This window comes from Eretmochelys imbricata, chromosome 1 (assembly GCF_965152235.1).
Source record: "Eretmochelys imbricata isolate rEreImb1 chromosome 1, rEreImb1.hap1, whole genome shotgun sequence".
Taxonomy (NCBI): Eukaryota; Metazoa; Chordata; order Testudines; family Cheloniidae; genus Eretmochelys; species Eretmochelys imbricata.
Window position 1 is genome coordinate 82,229,942 of NC_135572.1, and position 20,635 is coordinate 82,250,576.

Here is a 20,635-nt window from a genome sequence, read left to right on the forward strand (position 1 = left end):
ACACAGATTGATTTGGCAGCAATGGCTCCCAAATTGGGATGCTTGGTGTAGAAAAGTGGGTAAGTTCTCTCATGCCAAAATGTTTCCTCTTCTCCTTATTTTTGGAAGAAGTTTTGTGGAAGTAGAAGTCAGTGCTAAGAAATAGGGTTGACAGTGGCACAGAAGCAGATAGTATACCTTTTCTGGGTGGTTCTGATACCAAGGCAGGAACAGGTGCCAGAATAGCTGGTGCCATCAAGGTTGCCATCACTGTGAGGTCATGGGGGCTTCTCTTGGGTATGGTGCTGCAAGATGCTGACATGAGATAGTGCCTCTGGCAGTTGGTAATGAAAATAAACCCAGATCCTGCAGCCAACTCTGATACCTGCAAGTGTCTCATAGGCACAGAAGGCAAGGACGTCAGCAAAATATAGGGATATGCACAAGAGACTGTTCTGGGGGCAAATATCTTGGCTTCAGGGCCTCAGAGGACTTACAGGCCTGTAGCCTCAAGTCCCTGCAGGTCTGAGGGGTGAATGTCTTCGAAATGACACATTGGGCCAGAAAGTGAGACTCCTCCAAGCACACCAGATATGTGACATGTAAGTGTTACCATGGGGAAGAAAACCCAAATGTACAAATATGGAAGGGGGGATAATTGGCTTGGCAGCCGCACTGCTGAAAAGGATCTGGGAGATGTGATGGATCACAACTTCAGCATGATCAACAATGCAATGCTGTTGCAAAAAAAAAAGCAAATGCAATTTTGGGTTGCATTAACAGAGGCATAGCATACAAGCCACAGAAGGTGATAGTACAGCTCTACTCAGTGCTGATTAGGCCACAGCTGGAGTAGTGTGTCCAGTTTTGGTCACAGCTGTATAGAAAGGATGCAGAGAAATTGGAAAGGATCTAGAGGTGAGCAACAAAGATGATCAAAGGGATGGAATGCGAGCCATATGAGTAAAGGCTGAAGGAACCAGTTATGGTTAGTTTGGAAAAGAGGAGATTAAGGCTGGACAGGTGTGCCCTGAGCCCCATCAGAGGGCAGAAACCACAAGCTCCCCTCCCAGCCAGTCTGTTATGAGGAGAAGGGGGCGGGGACAGCAAGCCCGCGAGCTGCACTTTTAACTGTAAAAGAGCTGTATGTGGCTCACAAGCTGCAGTTTGGCCACCCTGTCATACAGTCTGACCTGCATAACACAAGCCACAGAATTTCACCTAATAATTCCAGCATCATGCCCATATCTTGAGCATGGTTGAGTTGGAGAATATTCTTAGACAGACATCTGATCTTTATTTGAAAGTTTTAAGCGATAGAGAACAAAAAGATCCCTTGTTACATTGTTCAAATGGTTATCCTCATGGTTAAAAATGGTTATCCTCACTTTAGTTTCAGTTTGAATGTGTCTGGCTGGACATTGTTATACCTTTTGTTTGCCAGATTACAGAGCCTTCTATTAAGGGGAAATTCTATTTTACCTGTGAACTTTCATTCTAAGACTCTCCATATCAGACAGTTGTCAGTCAGCATGCCCTATCTCATACAACTGATATATAGAACATACACACAGCTCGCATTTGTGTATATATAAAAAAACAGAGCTCTCTCTTCCTCTGGAATCTGCTACAACATCCTACAGAGGGTAACTTTTATGCTTGGGTCTTAAAGGTACTTCTGAAGAGCCATTTGCCGGGGGGGGGGGGGGGAGGGAGTTCCTGTCTTTCGAAGGTTGCAACAAACAACATTTATTCTGTTTTTTGAACAATCTACTAAATACATTTCCAAGACCATTTTGCATTTGCTACTCTAACCGTTAAAGCAGTTCACCCATAGCCTAAGCCCTGACAGCATTGGCAGGAAGACTGAAAAGGGAGACAAACCCATTTGATTTGATTACCATTAATGTTTGGCAAAAGGGCTACAAATGTTGGAAAAAAAGGAATCAAAACAAAAAACCTGGAAAGCCACCAGACTAAGTACTGGTTTCTTAAATTGAGGTCTTCTATCCATAACTCTGTCTCCATAATAGTACTAAGACACAAAAGATAAATAAATAAGTGTTTTCCAAAAGCCTGAAGGCTATAACCGAAGGGAAGGTTACTCACCCTGTGCAGTAAATGCAGTTCGACATTTGTGTGCCGATGGGTGCTCAACTTCAGATGTGCTTACACCCAATGTACCTTTGATCAAAATTTTTTGGTAGCAGTCCCCAGTTGACCTGCACATGCACCCTACGCTTCCTTGTACCCTGCACTGACGCTACAAAGGCCTGTGCAGTCAAATTGCCCTCAGTTCCTTCTCCACCGCAAAGTCCCCAAAGGAAACTATGAAGAAGAGGAGAAGGAAAGACTGTAGTGGAGCATTCATGGTGACACACATCACAAATAATCCCGGTTACTGCAAAGGGTGAATAACCTCTCCCTATTTGAGTAGTGTCCCCATAGGTGCTTCATTTCAGGTGACTACCACGCAGCATTCACAACAGTAGGAGGGGGATTTGGAATCACGTCCAAGACTGACAACAAGGCTGTATTTCAAAGGCAGCATCTGATCTTGAAGACTAGACTATTGCACAATTTCTAGAAAAGGTATGTACTGACATCCAAGTTACAGCCTTGCAAATGTCCAGAACTGGAACGTGTTTGAGCAGCATCACAGAGGTAGAGCGAGACCACCTAGAATGGGCTAACATCTTAAGAGGGTGAATTTCAGCAGATTTGTAGCACTATATAATACAATCAGAAATTTACCTGGAGAACCTTTGGGTGGAAACTGCTGAACCTTTAGACAAACCCACAATGGATACACACAGACTGGGTGAGCTTCTAAATTACTTTGTTCTGCCCAGATAAAAGGCTGATGCCTTCCTAACATCCAAGGTGGGAAATGGACTGAATACGCTTTGGGGAAAATATCAGAAGATGGATGACTGGGTTAATATGAAACTCAGACAACAAACTCAAGTTAAAGTTTTGAATGTGGAAATAAAGAAACTGTGTCCTTGAAAAATACTGGAAATGTGGTCCACCATTAGATCTCTTATTTCTTCAACCCTTTGAGCAGAGGTAATAGACACAACAAGGCAGCTTTCATAGATAAATTAATGAGGGAAGAAGAAACAATTAGCTCAGAGAGAGGATTCATAAGGCATTTAAATACTTGGCAGTGGGTTCCTTAACCTTGAGGGGGAAAATTACCTAATCTTCTGAGCAACCTCAGTTGTGGGATAAGCAAAACACTGAATCCCTCAATCAAGAAACAAAAAACTGTTATGGCTGTCTGGTATACCCTGATGGAACCTGAATAATCCAGTCTTTAACTCTAGAAAGTCGTCCAAAACAGTCGAGAGGATGAGTGAGTAGGTGGAGAACATCTCTGATCACACCTAATACTGTATCTTTCCCAGTCATGAAGGTAAGTGAATCTTGTGGATTCCTTTCTACTGTTCATTAATACCTGTTGTACCACCTCAAAACAGGAAGTCTCTAGGCCTGTAGTCCATCAAGGAGCCAAACTCTGAGATGAAGAATCCTCAGGTTGGAGTGAAACATTCATCCAACATATTGAGAAAGGAGATGAAGAATGGATGGAAGAGTGACTGCGTGACAAACAGCTGGGTGAATTAGGTAAGGATACCAGATCTGTCTGGGCCATGTGTGAACTATTAATATGATTTTAACCTTGCCATGCTTGATTTTGTTTATCACCCTCAGAATCGGGGTGGTGGAGGAAATGCATACAGAAGGCATCACGTTCAAGGAACAAAAAAGTGAGGCTCAACGAGTGAGGGCCTGATCACCCTCTCCTGCCCTGCAACAAAATCATTTGCATTTCTTGTAACAGTGGCAAAGAGGTCTATGTCCAGAACTCCCCAATTCAGAAATATTTGATTGAGCATTCAAGAGTCCAACTCCCATTCAGTCCTGGGAGAGGTGTCTGCTGAGATAATAGGCCATCGTATTTCGTACCTGGGAAATAAGCAGAAGTAGTTACTCACCTTATGCAGTAACAATGGTTCTTTGAGACGTGTCCTCCTATGGATGCTCCACTGTAGGTGTGTTTGCATCCGTGTACTGATCGAAGAACTTCAGCAGCAGTGTTCGTTAAGCCTACATAATCACTGTCTCTCCTCGAGCCCCACCACAAGGGTAGTTACCATGCACAGGCTAACTCCACTCACTTCCTTCTCTACCACAGAGTCATTGCCAAGAACTCCAAAACAGAGGGGAGGAGGGTAGATTGTGGAGCATCCAGAGACACACATCTTGAAGAACCATCATTACTGCAGAAGGTAAGTAACGTCTTCTTCAAGTAGTGTCCCTATAGGTGCTCCACTGTAGGTGACTCCTGAGCAGTATCCCCTCTGGAGGGCAGGGACTTCAGAGTCAGGTCAGTTACAGATGACAGCACTGTGGAGCCAAAGATGGCAGCAGAAGCAGAGAACTTCCAGTGATCACATAATGTCAGATGAAGGTGTGGACTCATGCCGCCGCTCTACAGATCTCTGAGACAGGGACATTCTTGAAGAAGGCAATGGATGAGGAAATTGACCTTGTGGAGCATGTATGAATGGTATCTGGAGGGGTCATATTGCAAACTTGGTAACATTGTCTAATATAGCTCGGAAAGCCTTTGGGCTGATATTGCCCAGCCCATAATGGACAGGAAAAGTCTGGGGGACTTCCTGAAGGCCTTCATCTTGCCCAGGTAGAAAGCTAGGGCTCTTCTGAAATTTAGAGTATGTTATATAGCCTCTCTGTTGTCTCGGTGAGGCTTGAGATAGAAGGTGAATCAATCGGTTCAATCTAAGGCCATCATCCAAGAAAGGCAGCTAGCAGCAAAGACAATGCTATGGTTTGCCCTTGACCAATATTGCTGCCAGATCCATCTCAATGGCAGTACTGATGTGACATGCCTATCAACTCCACCTGTTGGGTTTCCCGAAGGAGGTGCAGGCAATCATCCAAGATCTTCCCTTTGAGGGCATTGAGCTCTTTGCAGAGAAACTGTTCATGACGCGACTTGGGCAGCTGCTCAGTAAAACTGTTCAGTTTCAACTAATTCTCGTAATCATATTTTGCTATAAGCGCTTGGTAGCTGGTGATCTGAAACTGAAGCATGGCCGAGGAGTACATCCTCCTCCCAAATAAGTCCAAACGGTAGTCCCTATAGTAGGGAGTGGACCTCATGTGATGTTGACAGCCATGAGAATTGACAGCATCCACTACAATAGAGTTGGATGGAGGATGGGAGAAGAGGAACTCTGTTTCTCTCGCAAGGATATAGTATTTTTTGTCTTCTTGCTTGCAAGTCTGTGCAACCCGACGCTGGAGTCTGACATATGGTTCTCGCAGGGTCGAGAAGGGCCTCATTGATAGGGAGGGACAATTTTGAAGAGGAAGATGAATGAAGGATGTCCAGGAGCTTGTGGTGCATATCCTTGACTTCCTCCAAAGTCCTGGACACCATGGCTAAGAAAGTGTGTCTCAGGGGCTCACACGTGGGACTAGAATCCCAAGATGCATGGGGGGTGGTATGCAGCCCAGGGGTCCCAGTATGGACACTTGGGTGGTGATGCCTATGGATGGCCATAAGAGGATGGCACCAGTGGACCATCTGAAGGTATGCCCATGGGCTCTGCTGGTATCAGGCCCCGTAGAGGGTTTGGGGGTAGTACAGAGATATCCCCTCCTCTGGTTTGCTATCTGAGTCCGCACTGGAAAGCAGGGGAACATGGCAAGGCAGTAGGGGAGATTACTGTGCTGGGTAGAGACTCGGTGCAGAAGTCCCAGTGCCGAGGAGAAGAGACTCGGCATGTCAGTTACACGAGGATCCTCGAGTGCCGGAATTCCAGCAGTGCCGACTAGCTCAGTGCCACAGTGGTGCTATGGGGGACAAATCTTGTTCACACTGGCCATTCAGGTACAGAATGAGGCATCAGTACCAATGGGACATCGTGTACCAGTGGTGCCTTTGAGTGTTTGGTCCTGTCCTTCTTCTTAGGTGCCGTTGACTCTGTGCCCATACCCACTAGGTCTGTGGGCACATCAACAGTGCCTGTTACCGTAGTCTTCCTTGAGCCATGGGTACCAGGCTTGGCCTGTCTCAGTGCTGATGGTACCATGGTTACCAAGCACGTTGGTGATAATTTGCAGCGAGCTCGCAGCTCACTCTGGGGACTTCACACTCTCTTTTTTGACTTACAAGGGAGGTTGGCGGAAGATTTCTTTACCCAAAAGCCCTTGGATGTTGAGGGATGTGGGGAAGACTCATGTCTGTGTGGAGACTCTTGGCACAGGTCCAGAGAATGTCCGAGTGCTGCCTTCATGAATATAATCATCGGCCTCAGTTCTCTGTCCTTGGGAGACCGAGGTCTAAGCTGCTGACAGAAAGGGCACCTTTGAGGAATGTGTCCTTCCCCGAGACAACAAATGCACTGTGAATGCGTGTGTGATGGGGATACCCTCACTGCAGGTGACGCACTTCTTGATGCCCATAGAACCGAGCACAGGCCACTGGGGAAGGAAGGACCCCCAAAAAGAAGGATGGAAATAAATAAATGCATATATAATCCCTACGCGCTGACTAGCCCTGTGGCAGGACATGAGGAGAGCGCGCATATGCGGGCATAATGGACAGTGCTACCGAAGTTCTCTGATCTGCAACACAAGGATGCAAGCATAACTACAGTGTAATACCGATAGGGACACTACTTGAAGATGAAGCAGATTTTAGTACACAGTTGTCTAAGTAGCAGTTCCTGAGTTTTATTGCTTCAGCACAAAGAGAAGGCAATCTGGCCCCTCCACATCAATTGATATAGAACATGCAGGCTGTGATGTCTGTCAAGAGCCTTATAGACTTGTTTCTGATTAAAGTTAGGAAACAGACAGAGGCATTCCTGACTGCTTCAACTTGAGGTGGTTGATGTGCAACAGTGCCTCTTGGGTTGATCATTTGGCCTGAGTGGTACAGGCCCTAGATGTGCTTCACAGTCTATCAGTGATGCATCTGTCATTATGGTGATGGAAGGAGGAGTTTGAATGAAAGAACTCCTGCACAAAACCTGACTGCGACTTGCCACAAATTGAGTTGTGGAAACAATTCTGAGCCAGCCCTGGACATATCAAAGGTGTAGCCTTCCACGAAGCATCAAAAAGGTACATGCTGCCATGTGTCCGAGCAATTGCAGACAATTTCTTTGTGATGTGTATCAGTTGGTTTGAATCTTTGAGATTAGACCTATTAACACCAGGAATCTGACTGTAGAAAGGTAAGGCCTGGATGATATTGCATCTAAGGAGGCCCCTATTTGTTGAACTGCAGTCCAAGTATATTTCTCAACATTGAGCTGCAACCCTAGCTTGTGGAACAGAGACCACTCTTTGCGATAAGAATGGCAAACCTGATTGTAAGATTGGCCCTTGTATAGCCAATCATCAAGATATGGAAATAGCTTATTTCCAATGCCTGGGTATAATTCTGTGACCATTGCTAACACCTTCGAAAACATCCTTGGGGCAGAAATGAGGCTGAATGGGAGCACTCAGTACTATCAGTGATCCAGACCTATCAGAAACCAAAGAAATTGCTTGCAAAATGGAGGAATCACATATGAAAATAGGTGTCCTGAAGTTCAGGAGCCGAAAACCAATCCCCCGGTTCCAAGGATGGGATTTTTGCTGCAACAGTCAACATTCTGATTTCACAAAGTTGTTTAGGAGTCTTAAATCTAAAATTGATCTCCATCCTCCATTCTTTTTCAGGGCCAGGAAATCGTTGGAGCAGAAGCCCTTCCCACTGTGCTGAGCTGGAACATTTTTACAGCTCCTATGCAGAAACAGGAAACGACTTTCTGTCTTAAGAAAGACTCATGAGAGTGGTCCCTGAAGAGGCCTGGGTAAGAGGAAAAGGAGGTAAAAACAGATGGAATACCCTAATCTTGCAACTACCATCTGTCTGATGAAATCAACTCCCATGCAAACTGAAAACGAGAGAGGTGGTTTCCAAAAAAGGAGGGAGGCGGCAGAATGGTGCACATGCAGCTCAGTTCTATGGGATGTTTCAGGACCACGACCGACTTGTCATAATTGCCGTTTATATGTTGATGGGACTTAAGTGGTCGACACTGAAGAAACAGACAGTTTCTTTTTGAGTGCTTCATAAGGTCTCTGAAAAGCTGAAAATTATGTGGGGCAGGATCTCCTGGGATCTACTAAACCTTAATTTGTACGCAAGTGTGTAAATCCCAAGAGATCTCAAGGTGGCTCTGGAATACCTTAGGGCAGGGGTTGGCAACCTTTGGCACGCGGCCCATCAAGGTAATCACAGAATCATAAAATATCAGGGTTGGAAGGGACCTCAGGAGGTCATCTAGTCCAACTCCCTGCTCAAAGCAGGACCAATCCCCAATTAAATCATCCCAGCCAGAGCTTTGTCAAGCCTGACCTTAAAAACTTCTAAGGAAGGAGATTCTACCACCTCCCTAGGTAATGCATTCCAGTGTTTCACCACCCTCCTAGTGAAAAAGTTTTTCCTAATATCCAACCTAAACCTCCCTCACTGCAACTTGAGACCATTACTCCATGTCCTGTCATCTTCTACCACTGAGAATAGTCTAGAACCATCCTCTTTTGGAACCACCTCTCAGGTAGTTGAAAGCAGCTATCAAATCCCCCCTCATTCTTCTCTTCCATAGACTAAACAATCCCAGTTCCCTCAGCCTCTTCTCATAAGTCATGTGTTCCAGACCCCTAATCATTTTTGTTGCCCTTCGCTGGACTCTCTCCAATTTATCCACATCCTTCTTGTAGTGTGGGGCCCAAAACTGGACACAGTACTCCAGATGAGGCCTCACCAATGTCGAATAGAGGGGAACGATCACGTCCCTCGATCTGCTGGCTATGTCCCTACTTATACATCCCAAAATGCCATTGGCCTTCTTGGCAACAAGGGCACACTGCTGACTCATATCAAGCTTCTCGTCCACTGTCACCCCAGGTCCTTTTCCGCAGAACTGCTGCCTAGCCATTCGGTCCCTAGTCTGTAGCTGTGCACTGGATTCTTCCGTCCTAAGTGCAGGACCCTGCACTTATCCTTGTTGAACCTCATCAGATTTCTTTTGGCCCAATCCTCCAATTTGTCTAGGTCCTTCTGTATCCTATCCCTACCTCCCACCCTATCTACCACTCCTCCTAGTTTAGTATCATCCGCAAATTTGCTGAGAGTGCAATCCGCACCATCCTCCAGATCATTTATGAAGGTATTGAACAAAACCGGCCCCAGGACCGATCCTTGGGGCACTCCACTTGATACCAGCTGCCAACTAGACATGGAGCCATTGATCACTACCCATTGATCACTACACTACCATTGAGCCTGATAATCTAGCCAACTTTCTACCCACCTTATAGTGCATTCATCCAGCCCATACTTCTTTAACTTGCTGACAAGAATACTGTGGGAAACCGTGTCAAAAGCTTTGCTAAAGTCAAGAAACAATACATCCACTGCTTTCCCTTCATCCACAGAACCAGTAATCTCATCATAGAAGGCGATTAGATTAGTCAGGCATGATCTTCCCTTGGTGAATCCATGCTGACTGTTCCTGATCACTTTCCTCTGGTGTAAGAGCTTCAGGATAGACTCTTTGAGGACCTGCTCCATGATTTTTCCGGGGACTGAGGTGAGGCTGACTGGCCTATAGTTCCCAGGATCCTCCTTCTTCCCTTTTTTAAAGATTGGCACTACATTAGCCTTTCCACTGGCGGGCCACAATGATGTGCTGGCCGCCACTTCTCACAGATCCCATTGGCCGGGAACAGAGAACTGTGGCCACTAAGAGCTGTGTGGGGCCATGCCCATGGACGGTCAACATAAGCAAAATATCTTGGGGCCTGCTAGTGGATTACCCTGATGGGCCACGTGCCGAATGTTGCTGACCCCTGTTTTAGGGTATGCAAGTATTTGTCTTTGGATTCCACAAAAAGTTTGAAACCATTGAAGGGAAAGTCCTCAACAATGTTTTTGACCTCCCTTGGAAATTCCAAAAGCTGAAGCCAGGATGCTGTGCATATGACCACTGCTGCAGCATCCCAATGAGACCTGAGAAGTCGTTCTGGCTAACAGTTGCCCCTAATTATAGCCTAAAACTGCTCACTCTATTTAGTTGGTAAATGTTCAATAAAGATGGAGAAATTGGTGTAATTTGAATGGTTGTATATAGCCATGACAGCCTGACAATTTGCTATTCTAAATTGAAGTATTGTGGATGAGTAGACCTTGCAGCCAAATCAATTAAGACATTGTTGACCTTTATCGTACAGAATGGCTTTAGCATGGTATTGCCTGCCACATTCAACCACTCCCTCCACAAACAGGGAGTTGGGTGCAGGATGGGTAAACAAGAATTCAGAGTCCTTAGTTGGGCTGTAATATTTTTAGCAGCCCATTTACACATTGGTGGCATTGTTGCCGGTGTCTGACAGATGGTCTTGGCAGAATCCAGCACAACCCTCACTGGTGGGAAGGGCAACATGGGCAGAAGGAGACTACTGAAGGATACCCAGGAGTTTATGCTGTGACTCTTTGACCTCCTCCAAGGGGATCTGTAAGGAGTATGCAATATGTTTCATTAACTCCTGGAAGTCTCAGAAATCATCAGTTGTAGAAGGTCGGGGAGAGAATAACTGCCTCATCTGTAGAGGAGGAAGAAATATTTGTCTAAGGCATAACTTTCTTATCTCTCCTAGCTTCCTGTTTCTCAATGGACTCTGGACCGTAAGAGAACTGAGGCGGGATAGACAGGGTAGACGGATTTATTCTTCCGTAGACCCTACAAGACAGACTATGAGCCTGTGAAAATTACTGGCAATATGCCATCCAAGGATCCCAGTATGCCCAATGAGCAGATCCATATGACACTTTGAGGAGGCATCCACTTGTGCTCGAAGCAGGTCATGGGTGCATGGGTCTGTGTTTTATGTAAGTCCTGCCTTTCCACCACACTCTGAAGATGTTGGAGAATTGAGCAGTACCAGGGAAAGGTCAAATTTCAATTATCATAGTTCCACCAGCACAGATAGTATTTCGGCAACCATTAACGAGCGAGACTCCAGTTTACGCGAAACAAGGAGATCTCTGGCATATCTGAATTCCTGTGGTACTAGGTAAGTTTGAAGTACAGGGTCATATTCCACTGTCAATTCCAAGGACATATGCTGTTCGAGCAGGTCCCTCTGGGTAGATTAGTCAATACTGATAAGAATGTTTTAAGGGGCACCAAGATTGCATAAGATGCATGCCGTTTACCCAGTACTGAGGATGTCTTTGTTTTGGAGGGCAACACAGATACAGATGGTACCAAAAGAATTCTAGGTATTACCTTTTATAGAAGAAGAGTGCTTAAACTCCTTTGCGGCTGAGCTCTGCTTCTGTGGTACAGACGGACTCAGTACAAAAGCATTTTTGATGTTTCTGTTCTTAGAAGAGACCAGAGGCCCAGACATGAGGTCAGTACGAATGGTGCTTGGAACAGTACCCAGAGCAGGACGTAAGGTCTCTGAAACAGTCTTAGTTGGAGGAGACAGAGACTTCAGAGTAAGCTCCTTCTGAGGAGAATGGGCTCTCCTTTTTTAGGTCTTCTCTGAGGATTTACCTCCAACAGATCCAGGTGAACGTGCTGAAGTCAAAGGGGCACGATGTTCACTCCCAGATCAATGTCTGAGGTAACCGGATGGGCATCCTGGCCTAGATCTGAGGCTGGATGGGGAGAATGCTCCATTGTTAAGAGTTTAAGTCTTATCTCATGATTCTTCCTAGCCCTGCCCTTAAACCCAGAGCAGAACTTTTGAGACCAATTCCTCTGAAACAAAATAAATAGAAATGAGAGACAGAGGCTAACAGACTATTTTTGAATAGAAAGGCATACTAATACTCTGTCTCAGGCTGAGGCAGATGAGAAGGAACTGAGAGCAATTCTACCATGCAGCCCTATATAGCCTCTGTGCAGGGCATGAGGATGCGTAGGGCATATATGCAAGTCGAACGAGCACTAATACAAAAAAACCCTCTGCTCTCAGGTGTATGGGGTGTAAACACACCTGAAGTGGAAAACCCCTGGGGACACTACTCAAAAACAACACACACACACACACACACACAGCAGAGTGCGTTTACTATTACTTTTCAGCTTTCTGATTCATCAACCATAAATTTATACCTAGAATGTGCAAAGCTGCATGAGACCTGGTGGTTAGAGCTTTGGATCCTGTCGGAAGAGCAAGTTCCGGGCTTAGAATACTACATCGCGATTGCATGTCTGGAGCTGAGGGAAGCCTGGAATCAGCAACAACGGCATTGTAACTCCACAGTTCTCTAGTATTTGGTCGAAACCTGACCCAAAAACACAAGGTTAAAAAAAAGATTTCAATGTAGCAAAAAAATTAAATTTAACTTAACAAAAAATTAACTGAACCTATTTTAATATCTAAACTTGCTAAACTATTTTAATATCTACTGAAAACTACTCTATGATAGTTCTGACTAGTAGGGAATATTAGGATTGTAATCTACTGTACCAATGAAATACAGGTTATGCAAGATAACCACTATTTATTACAAAATATAACAATAGCCCCAAACATTCTTAATAACCTTAAATTCAAACTACATTAGATTATTTAAATTACAGAACATCCAGAAAATATTCTAAGCATATCTCAGAGCTAACAAGAGACATTAAAATGGTTGCTGACTTCAGGAGCTTAAAATCTAATAATAGATGCAATACAACAAGTGACAGTACCAAAACAGTAGGGGATGAGGCAAAGAACAGCAAGGGTTTCAACTGAAAGTCATGAGGTTATGCAGTTTTGACGCATGTAAATCATGGGGGTGAGGGGTCAAAATATATTTTTGCTTGTTTTTTTTCAACAGACAGTACCTTCTTGTGGATAACCCATATCACGAGGTTTTTGGTTTTTTTTTTTTTTTTTAAAGGGAGAATGATCTGAACACAGTAACTTAGCAATGGATTATAAGAACCTTCTATGTGTAGGAGCAGCATGGAGTAAGATGTAGAAAGGGAATGAAATGAGTGAGAAGTATTTGTTATCAATGGAATCCCAATGATGACAGTTAAAATTGACACTGAAATTATTTCAATGCTCATCAAAGCATGTTAGTAAGGAAAGAACAATCATATTTTGAAGACCTACAGCATCTTTTTCCTCTTCATCCGATTCATGAAGATAAAAGGGTAGGTGGAAACAAACAAAGCCCTAAGAGCATATAAAAGCCACATGAAGGGAAAGTAGATCCCATAGATCCAAGCAGGTCATCTAAACAGATCCCACAGATTTGAGCAGGGCATCTAAGGCCCTATGAAAAGGATCCAGTCCTGAAGAGCCCAGATGGCCTTTCAAGCCCTGCCCCCGAATCAGACTGCATCCCTTCTAAACAAACGCGGGCTAACTGGCTTCCTCCCTGGCTCTATAGCTGCTACTGCTTGTCCTTCCTATAGATTTTTTGACTCAGGCAGAAATTTATGCAACACTTCCACTTGACTCATATTTTCAAGATTTTCTTCACAATCATGATGGCTAGAAACTTCTCTCTAAATGAAAGCTGAGATTCTGATGTCATCGTAGAGCCTTAAGCATATACCTATTGCCTTAACTCATCTCTGTTCATAGGTGTATCTGAACTCTGATGAAGGGAAGTCTATCCTGAAGAGCCCATCAAAGTCCACATTATCATATTCTGAATATATGAAGGTTAGTTACCTGTAACCGAGGTTCTTCAATATGGACTCTGCATATTCACACTCATGGGATGCTCTAACTGGTGCAGTCCAAATGGTAAAATTCTACCAGCAATAGCTGTTGAAGCATCCGTGCAGCTCCCTTGCACTCTCCTCCCTACCCCTACTGAACTCTTGAGTTCTAGGGCAAGAGTTTAAAAGGAGTGTGATGACCCACCACCTCAGTTCATTCAATTGCAACCCTCAGCCCTCTGGTAAGTAGGACTCTGAGGTAGCGGGGAAAGGTGGGTGGGGAGTGTGACTATCCAGAGTTCATCTTGAAGAATCTCAGTTACAGGTAAGTCAACTCCATTTCTTCCTTTGAATGTCCTCTGCGTATTCCTACCTATGGGATGCATTAACAAGTACTCTGACCAAGAGGCATTCTAGTTAAACAAGGAGTGCATGACTGCCTTGCCAAACTTTGCATCAGATCTAGATTCCAAGTCTAAAGAACAATGATTACTAAAAGTGTGAACACAACTATGGGTTGCTACTGTACATATCTTCACCAGAGAGTTATATCTAGAGAAAGCCATACACACTGCCTTTGATTTAGATGAATGAGTTCTGCTGCCTTGAGGAATGGATAATCCCTTCAATTTATATGCTTCATAAAATCTAACCCATCTAGAGAGATTCTGTATATAAACAGCTTTTCTCTTGTTTTTTGGTCAGCAAGCTATGAACATTTTGGAAGACTGTCTAAATGCTGTAGTCCTGTCTAAATAAAAAGACAACACTTTCTTCACATATAACACGTGTAATTTAGCATCCCCATCATGAGTACGGGGTTTGTGAAAGATGACTGGTAAAATTATAGATTGATTTATGTGAAAATCAGAATTTTTTTTTGGTAAAAATTTAGAGTGAGTGCAAAGGACGACTTTATCCTCATGAAAAATAGTGAATGGTAGATCAGTCATTAATGCATGTAATTTACTTATGCATGTTGCAGAAGTGATTGCTATCAAAAACTTTTTTTTTTTAACAAATGAAAAAGAATGGGTTCAAAGGGAGATTCCATTAATTGTGTTGTAATACATTCAGATTCCAAGAGAGCACAGGAGTTCGTACTGAAAGATACAAATTATTAAGGCTTTTTCAAAACCTCTTAACTGCATCTCATTAGCAAAAACTGATTTTCCCTCTACAGGTACATGCTATGCTGATATGGCTGAGAGATTAACCTTAACTGAAGATAAAAAAAAGACATGTTTTAAATACAATAAATATTCAAATACATAATTAATTGGTGCCATATAAGGATCCGTGTTATACACGGAAATCCACAATAAAAACCTCTTCCATTGAAGACTATAGCACTTGTGTGGATTCTTTTCTAGACTAAAACAGTCTATTCTGTACTTCTAATGAAAGCCTTTCTTCTAGCTTATCTAAAGATCTATTCCCCGCGTAGTCAAGTGAAGGGACCAAAGGTTCAGATACATAATTCACAGATATAATGCTGTCATATAGTCTATTACTAACAGAATTGCTTTGTTTTTGAGCTGAGGTAGAAAATACATTAGAGCTCGTCTGATTGTTCTCAGTTCTAAAATATTGATGTGTAAGTTTCTTTGATGAACAATGATCTCTGATCAACAGTTCACTGATCTGATGGGCTCCACATCCTAGGGTGGATATATCCATGGTCAGTATTACTGATGCTGTAAGAGAGTGAAAAAGTACATCTTTCATTGCATTTTGATTGTTTGTCTACCACATTAAATGATGATACACCTGATGTGGAAATACTGTCTAAACCTGGTTTGTAATTCTTTGCTAACTAGTGTTGAAGACCTCATCTGAAGACTAGCATAAGGAGTCACTGCTGTGGTTGATGCTAGCAGACCCAGCAACTGAAGTACGTAAAGAATCAATTGTCTCAGTAAGCGGCAGAGGAAATACATATGTCTTTTTATGTTGATCTCTCTCCCCTCTGGGAGAACAGCACTCTTCACAGTTGAATCTACTATGGCTCCTAAACAAGGAACCCTTTAAATAGGGTTTAGACATGGCTTTTCACAGTTTATCTGTAATCGCAGACTGACAACTAATGAATATATTTAATTTACAAGATCTCTTCCCTAGTGACCCTTATTAGCAAATCATCTAGGTACAGGTATAGATACATCCCCTGCCTTCTTAGGTATAATGCCACAACAGGCAGGCATTTTGTAAATGCCCTGGGTGTTGCAGATAACCCAAACAGGAGGGTCTTGTATTGAAAAATGGTCGTCTCCAACAATGAAACAGGAAAATTTCAGTGACATGGTTTACAGAAATGTGGAAGTATGGGTCTTTTAAGTTCAGAGCTGCAAAACAATCCTGGAGGGAAAGAGAAGGTGTTAGAGACAACATGCAGAAGTGAAGTTCCTTTATATAAAAGTGTTTAATTTCCTTAAATCCAGATCCCTTCCCTCTGTGATCTCATGGAACTACCTCTACTGCATCTAACTATAGTAGAGATTGGAAATCCTTTTTTAGCAAATCAAGATGACTGATCTCTCCCCAAATAGGAAGTGGGTGGGTTGTTGGGGGGAGAGGTTCTGAACTGAATTGTGTAACCATATAAAAGAGCTTCTAATATCCATCTGTCCAATGTTATTAGCTCCCACTGCTAAAAAAAATGGGATAACTAATCCCCAAACTGTGGATTAAAGAATGCCCATACGGGCTGACTTGAAGCTCTGTGTCATTATGTCAAATCTGATCCATCAGAGGCAATGCAGAAGATGAAAATGACAGAAGTTTCCCTTTATTATTATGAGGTTTAACTTTCTTCCTCTATTGATGTTGATGCTGTATGTTTCGGATGAAAATGATATGCCCTTCTCTGGTACCTGTAATGATGTGAAGGAGACAAAAAATGTGGATATTGCCTTTGATACCTGTTTAATGAAGTAGAATATAATTTCTTCCCTATTTAAGGAAACCAAAAGATCTAGCATATCTTACATTTTTCATGCTCTCAGGTACCTCTTTAGTCTGAACACTAAACAGACGTTCTCCTTCAAATGGAAGGTCCAAGAGCCTCATTTCTGTCTCATGAGGGAGTCCCACCAATCTTAACCAGGTGTCTCTCTTTAGTGACACAGCCAAAGCCACTGATCTTGCTGAAATGTCTGAAGATTCAAAGCCACAGTCAACTGTTGCTTAGCAACATTCAGTCCTTCAGTCAAAATAGCATTTGATAATCTTTGGTGTTCCTCTAGAAGCACATTAAAAAAAGGATATTTTGCTCCAGAAATGTTATTGGTCTCTTAGCCATGACAGCTTCATAATTGGATATGCATATGCTGATTTTCTCTGAAGAAAACATACTTCTTCCTACCACATCCAGGCTCTTCCCTTCGTTATCCGATGGAGCAGTGAGCTTGGGCACTTTTTGATCTGTGAAATGCCACTCGTGAGTTAGGAGGCTCGCAAGTATGAAACATAGCAAGTCCTTCTTCAGGGAACTGACATATCAACTTTACAGAGAAGCTGTGTGGTTGACATATTTCATAACAAGGGAAATATGATTAGTTATCTAACCACTGGCCCCAAAATATCAGAGAGGATGTGATGATTCCTACACAAAAACAGAAGGAATATCTAGCATCTTTGACATTCGAGATACTAATTCTTGAAAGGCTATGCCATCTTCTGATGGTGATAATACTGAGATGTCCTCCACATTTCCATTTGAAGAAGACACATCCCTTAATTCTGAATCAGAATCTTCTAGCTCCAGCTCGTCCTCATATTTTACCAATTTCCTTAGGTGACTTCTTCTGAGGAAGCTGTATTGGCTGGTCCTTATCCCTTGGATTCAACAACTGAATGTCCTCCTGATATAATCTTGCTGAAAGTCTGTCCTCACACCTTCCTAAAAGGTGCCTGAAATGGCCAGTGAGACCATCTTACTAAAGGAGGTATTTGCCACTCAGGCCAAAACCCCCATGGATAGATTGAGCTGGAAATATCTCTGTGCCTGCAGATCCTGCACTGAACTGATTATATTTTTTTTTTCCTGGTTCTAATCTGTGATCTGTATTTCTCTTCAAGCTCCAAATCACTCGAGGCTCAGACAGGACTTGAGACAATACCTCCTTGAAATGGAGAGCAGAGAGAAGTTCTTCTCCAGGGATCATGAAGGGATCTTAATAGAATGCAGCAGCACAGTGCTCCTGATCCTTTCCTGTTCTTTGCCGACTCTCAGAAAAGCAGTCACTTTGACTGCTTGCAGCAACCCAAGTGATGTGTCCTAAGAAGCAATACCAGGCTCAACTGTCAATGGAGCCACAGATGGATCCATATGATGAACTACCGCTTTAACAGTATTGTGCTAGTTAACAAATCCTCATCAGTTCTTTTAACTGGATCCTTAGATCTCACCATGAGAACAGGCTCCTCCAGATGTCCTTGTACAGATCTGACAATATCACAACTCCCAACTCTGAGCTGAGATTTTAAGTCAGATCCTGGCTCTATAATAAGATTCTGTCCTTTTAAATGCTACTCTCAGACTGGTTCTTTGTATTGAGGCTGACACCAAGGAGATCTGCACATTTTTTCTTGGTACTGCAACCGATTCTTTCTGAAACGGGACAGCTATGGAAACAGAGTTTATCACTGATCCAAAACTTTTCTTTTTGGATCCTTAACTATGTCATAGCTTGCATCTGACATAGAAGCTGAATCTGTTTTTATTCCCCAGCTGAACTGATCGGAACTACAACCCTCTCTGAGAATCTGCTGCCACGGTCAGTGCTTCCTGCAATAAAACTGACTGGAGCCTATTTCATCTCTCTCACTCTTAGTCCTTCTTCATGCATGATTGGATATTCAGAGGGAGAATGATCTTCCCCCAAACATGCCAAGCATCTGATATGTGCATCTGATGCTGAGAATACTGCCGGTCACGAGAACCATCTTTTGAATCCAGGCTTGTTAACTTCTGATCCAACATGTTATCCTTTAGCTACCTACCTCTAACAATATATAACTATAAGCACTTAGGTAACAACTAACCAATACAAACTACCTAGCTACTACTCCATAAGGATCACGCAGTAACAGTGTAACCGTCCAGCTGATCATGGTTGAAGGAATTGAGGTGGTGGAACTCCATGTAACTTTTAAACCCTAAAACATCCGGCGGGGAGGGGTGAGGGAAGCACGCAGAGGGACCAAGTCACACAGACACTCCAATGGTTACTGCTAGTAGAATCCTACCATTCAGGCTGCACTGGTTGGAGCATTCTATGAGTGGGAACATACACAGGCACTCAAAGGAAGAGCTATAATCTATTTGGAATGTCCTCTTATTTTTATGTCTCAAGTATGCAGAGCTTAGAAGAGTACCACTTCTTCCCCCTTCCTATCAGTTCAAACTCCAATCAGTGAGACTGCTGAGGAAGATCCTACAGTAACTGAATCGAGTGATTAAGACATAAACAAACGGTTTAATTGTTGGGCAAGGCAAGAAGATTCAGATACACGATACGTTGTGGAGGAACAAACAGTAAAATCTGAATATGGCTTGAACACAATGAAAGGAACACAGATGGAGGAATTTAAGATTACCGAATATTTTGAGCCTGAAGGACTTGTTGAAAATAACAGAGATCAACTGATGTGAAGAGAATTCAGGAGGAAAAAGAAGCAGCTCTGTTTCGGCCATGGAGGTTGAGCTTAAGTGGACAGCCAGCCATCGAAGAAGAAAAACAGAGATAGAGTTTGTCACAGAGTAGCTGGTTGCTGTGGATAGACTGAGCCAGTTCCCCTGAACTGGAGCAGGTAAGTCCAATTCAGTTAATTAAAGAGTGCTAGCCTACACCTGAACCTAAAAAGGGCTGCTAACAGGCAGCTGGAGGGAGGAAAGACAGATAGGCTGAGCCGTGGAGAGGAATGGATAGAGCGAGCTAAGCCTGGGGAGGAAAAGCCACACTGGAGTGCAGTTAGCTCCTATTGTGCGTCCCTAGAGCAAGGGGCCAATAGGCTCAGGGAAGCAGACCTGTGGCTGCTGTTCCAGGATGGGAGCGAAGCTGATTAAGGCTGGGAAGCTGCCAGGAGCAGGTGTGCTAGAGACCTCTGGGAGGGCTGACCCTGAAGCCTGGGGCCAAGGACTGAGCTGAGACTGTTTTCTGTTTGTTTGATAACCTCTGTTTAAAGAAATAAACCTCCTTGAAAAGAGGGGCATGACAGCACATGCTTTGGAGCCAGGGAGAAACAACAGCCCTGGCAACAGATACAAAGGAGACCGAACAGATGTCTTCTTACGATAGGTAAGAGAAATGACAGTTGAACCTATGTGAGCAGATGATGCTACCCAAAATTGTTCTAATAAATTCAATCTTATTTCTATACTGATGCCCCCTTTCTGTGACTACAAACCACACTTGCCTCCAAATAACATCATAAACAGGATCCAGACATACTCCAAACCCTTGAAGATCCTCCTGTTCAGAATCATTAAATGTCTTGCAACTCCCATCTACTTTATTTATCAGAAGACATTTAAACGGAGGCGGTTCTGACATAGAAGCAGGGACCAAACCTGGAAAAAATAGACAAATAGTCCATCTGTCACATGCTAGCCTCCATCTCTGAAGTAATACTACTACTATAAGGAAAGTTCACTCATAGTACAATATTTCATAGGTGTGACGAGATTTTTTAACTGCGCTGGAACATTAAAAATTTAAGAGTACCTTGGAGGATTTTTATTAATAATAAAATTACATTTGTAAGTTAATTAGGATACCACATACAATATAAATACCTTAAAAGTAAAATGGAGTGTCATAAGGTAAGAGTTTACTCAATTTGCATTTTTTACTTATTACCTCCACTGCTTGCAC

General features: G+C 43.2%; 1 protein-coding gene across 13 annotated transcripts in view; it reads right to left on the minus strand.

Annotated features, from left to right (window-relative positions):
- MYCBP2 (MYC binding protein 2) overlaps positions 1-20,635 on the minus strand; it is a 426,434-nt gene that overhangs the window by 264,344 nt on the left and 141,455 nt on the right. For all 13 annotated transcript variants that reach the window (XM_077812568.1, XM_077812542.1, XM_077812622.1 and 10 more), the window contains 2 exons: positions 20,178-20,331; positions 12,204-12,376 (listed from right to left, as the gene is read on the minus strand). In XM_077812568.1, coding sequence (XP_077668694.1) covers positions 12,204-12,376; positions 20,178-20,331 — 327 coding nt within the window. The remainder of the gene's footprint in view (positions 1-12,203; positions 12,377-20,177; positions 20,332-20,635) is intronic.